Source organism: Crocuta crocuta, unplaced genomic scaffold (genome assembly GCF_008692635.1).
Source record: "Crocuta crocuta isolate KB4526 unplaced genomic scaffold, BGI_CrCroc_1.0 scaffold56, whole genome shotgun sequence".
NCBI lineage: Eukaryota > Metazoa > Chordata > Mammalia > Carnivora > Hyaenidae > Crocuta > Crocuta crocuta.
Window position 1 is genome coordinate 7,071,790 of NW_027531334.1, and position 3,269 is coordinate 7,075,058.

General features: G+C 45.3%; 1 protein-coding gene across 1 annotated transcript in view; it reads left to right on the forward strand.

The window, feature by feature from the left end:
• Positions 1 to 822: 822 nt before the first annotated feature.
• IFT57 (intraflagellar transport 57) overlaps positions 823 to 3,269 on the forward strand; it is a 52,837-nt gene continuing 50,390 nt past the window's right edge. Inside the window, exon 1 of the mRNA XM_077771800.1 lies at positions 823 to 1,131. Within this exon, the coding sequence (XP_077627926.1) occupies positions 920 to 1,131 (212 nt within the window). The 5' untranslated portion in view covers positions 823 to 919. The remainder of the gene's footprint in view (positions 1,132 to 3,269) is intronic.

Consider the following 3,269-nt stretch of genomic DNA (forward strand, 5'->3'; position numbering starts at 1 on the left):
CACAAGCCTTTTTTGAAAACTGTAAAGCTGTGGTCAGCTATGTCTCCTTTCTTGTTTTTCTAATAGCTGCAGAGTACGGTAGTAACTTTAGCAACACAGAGCTATAGCACAGAGAAATTCAAGATAATCCCCTTTATTTAGTTGATTTTAACAAGGAACCTCAAAACTTTATGCTACGTGTAATGGGCTTGAAACAGATGCATCAGCGGGATGTGAATTCAGAATTCATGTTTCAGAGGTAGAACAAATCCTTCCCTATGCCTCCTTTTTGCTCATCTTCTGCCCTTTCCACACACCCCCCCTTCCCTTTTCTAGCGTCCGAGTAGCAGCGGAGGATTATAGTATTCCACGGATTGTAATATATTCTACTGTTAAATGCAGCAAATACAGAAACCTCTTGTTGGAAAGTTCCTGAGGTGAAGGGAAACCTATGACAGCGACTATGGTGCAACTCCGAAAACTTCCAATTTTGACAAGAAAAATGAAAACATAGCAGTGTGCTGGCTTAGCCTTCAACAGCGCGCGTCTTGCTGTTTTTTTTCCATGCTACCCGCTGCTAACTGACTCCCGGGCTGCAGCGGTCTGTAACCACCAGGCCCAACCCTGCCCCANGCGGGACGCCACGCCCCCACGAAGGACGGGACCGCCTCTCAGCCATCTCTCCGGAGGCGAAGCTGGCGGGGGCGGGGGGAGTTGCGCCATCCCGGCGTGACGTCATTCAGAAAGCCCGTCCTGGTTGGAGGGAGTTTAGAAGACAACAGGGCGGGAAGGAGGCGGAGTCTAGTTTCCTTGGAGACGGGTTGCTCGGCGGTCGCTTGGTAACCGGTCGCGGCGGTCCCGGCTGCGGCAGCGCAGGCGGCTGAGGCCGCCGAGGTGTGTGGGCCGGAGCCCACGCGGGGCTCTTTCTGCCTGCCTTGTGATGGCGGCTGCGGCGGCAGTGGTCACGCCGTCAGGTTTGGAGGATGGGGTGTCTCGGTCCCGAGGAGAAGGGGCCGGGGAGGTGGTCGTGGAGCGGGGGCCTGGTGCGGCCTACCACATGTTCGTGGTGATGGAGGACCTGGTGGAGAAGCTGAAGCTACTCCACTACGAGGAGGAACTCCTCCGGAAGAACAACCTGAAGCCCCCGTCCAGGTGGGTGCCCTCGTTCTCCAGCGCCTGGGTGCGGGCCAGGCCCGGGGAGATCCCTCCTCCGGCCTTCTGGGGACCCTTGAACGGGGGTTAGCACTTGCTTCCATCTTCCTAGGCAGGAAGGGGCACTTTCCCCGAACTTGGCGACAGAGTCCGTGGAGTTCACCGAGTTTAGACTTGGTGTTTTTAAAGAGAGGGTAAAGTTTCAGAACCGTAGAAAGACTGGAAGACGGCTTGCCTGGTCTTTAAAGCACCCACACACCTCCACAAAACGCAAACTGTGTTTTTTTCTGATTATAAAAGTTATAAAAGTACCTATTGTAGAGGACTCAACACGAGAAAATGTGTAGAAAAATACTGAAATCACCCATAATGTCGTCTTCAAAGATGATTATCATTTTAGCTGCTTCTAGTTTTTGTTTTCTTCTGAGATAATTTGTCTCTACAAGTGGTAACTTAGGACCTTGCTCGACTTTCTATGCAGTAAGCAAACTTGTTGATTAATTGCTGTGGTTTAAACGACCCCTGCCTTTGCAGTAACAGTACTCTTAGAAACTAAGAAGTGGAAAAGACACATGAAATGACAGCTTTTGGAACTGTGTCTATCATACAGACTAAAATTCTGCCCCTGTTCTGGTGGGGAACAGTCCCTCATATCCTCAAGTCAGTGCCATCAGTTGTTGAGGGTAATGCACAGCTAGTATTTTCTCTTCCAGCTAGTGTAGTTTAGTGATAGCCAGATAAATAAGATAATATCTAGATTTGCTTATTGTGTAAAATGCAATTTGGATTAAAAATTTGTAGTGCTTTCTTTTAATGCGTATAGGTTGGCTAAAATAATTTCCCTTGACAGTTTTGATCTCATTCATTGCCCTCTTCCAGTAACTTGAATTTTAAGATAGGCTCTGTGTAAACTGTCCATATCTCATTCATTGCTCTCTTCCAATAACGTGAATTTTAAGATCTGTAGGCTCTGTGTAAACTGTCCATATTGCTAAGTCAGTCCATAATAAGAGAAAAGTTAGAGGAAAAAGTTGTGTTGCTTTATCCATGATGGAAACTGTGGGATTAGGAGTTGTTACTTAAATGAATTAATCAGGAGAATATAAGCAACCGACATTTTCTATGATAAAAATGCATTTTTGTCCCCAAGTATATGTTTCAAACTAAAAGGAAATGGCCTTAAGGCTCTAGGGATATAACCTCAGTACTATTTCCTCAGGAGTTCAGCAGGATATTTTAAATCATGGATTTGAGTGGCAGTATCCTAATTTAATGGTTCTCAAGAGTGTGGTAATCAGACCAAAAGCAGCATCACTTGGGAACTTATTAGAACTGCAATTCCACGGGCCTTTCCCCAGGTCGGCTGTATCAGAAATTTCAGGGGTGGAGCCTGAAGTCTGTGTTTAACAAGGCTTTCAGGTGATTCCGCTGCATGCTGAAGTTTGCGAACCGCTCTACGAGGTCTGGAGGCTTTCCTGGAGTTGTTATCACCCAGTAAGGAAAAGCTGAGTTTTTAGCAGTGGGTACTTTGAAGGGGTTGTGAACATATCCCTGGAAGGACTTGATTATCTTTTCCTTCCCAGCTCTCTCTTCTCTTTAAGAACATTTACACTCAGCCTACAGGAAAAAGTTTGGGAAATATGAGAGAGTAGACTGTTGATTCTTATGTAAAGTAGTTATAATAGCCATAAATACAATTATGAACATAATAGTAATAACGACACACAAAAAAAGCAAACTTAGATCTTTGATTAACTGACTCAAATGTTGTTAGCTAGTTTTATTCTTAACCTATTTACATATACATCATATTGACCCTCACAGGGCTGTTTTTACTGGGCTAAGGGATTTAGCAAAAGTCAATAAATGTTTGTTAGACTGTGGGTGTGCTACTTAGTGGTTCTTAAGCCTGGCTGCACCTTAAAACCATCTACCAACCTTTCGAAACATACTTGTACTGGGGCTCTACTCCCAGAAGTTCTGATTTAATTCAGGAGGGAATAAGCATTGTTTGGCCCAGCAGCTATAGTTTGACAAGCTTCCCAGGGGATCCAACTATGCAGCCAAGATGAGAACAACTGTTTAACATACCTGATAGGTTAGGAACAGTATGTAAAGATACCAGGGACATCGTAAAA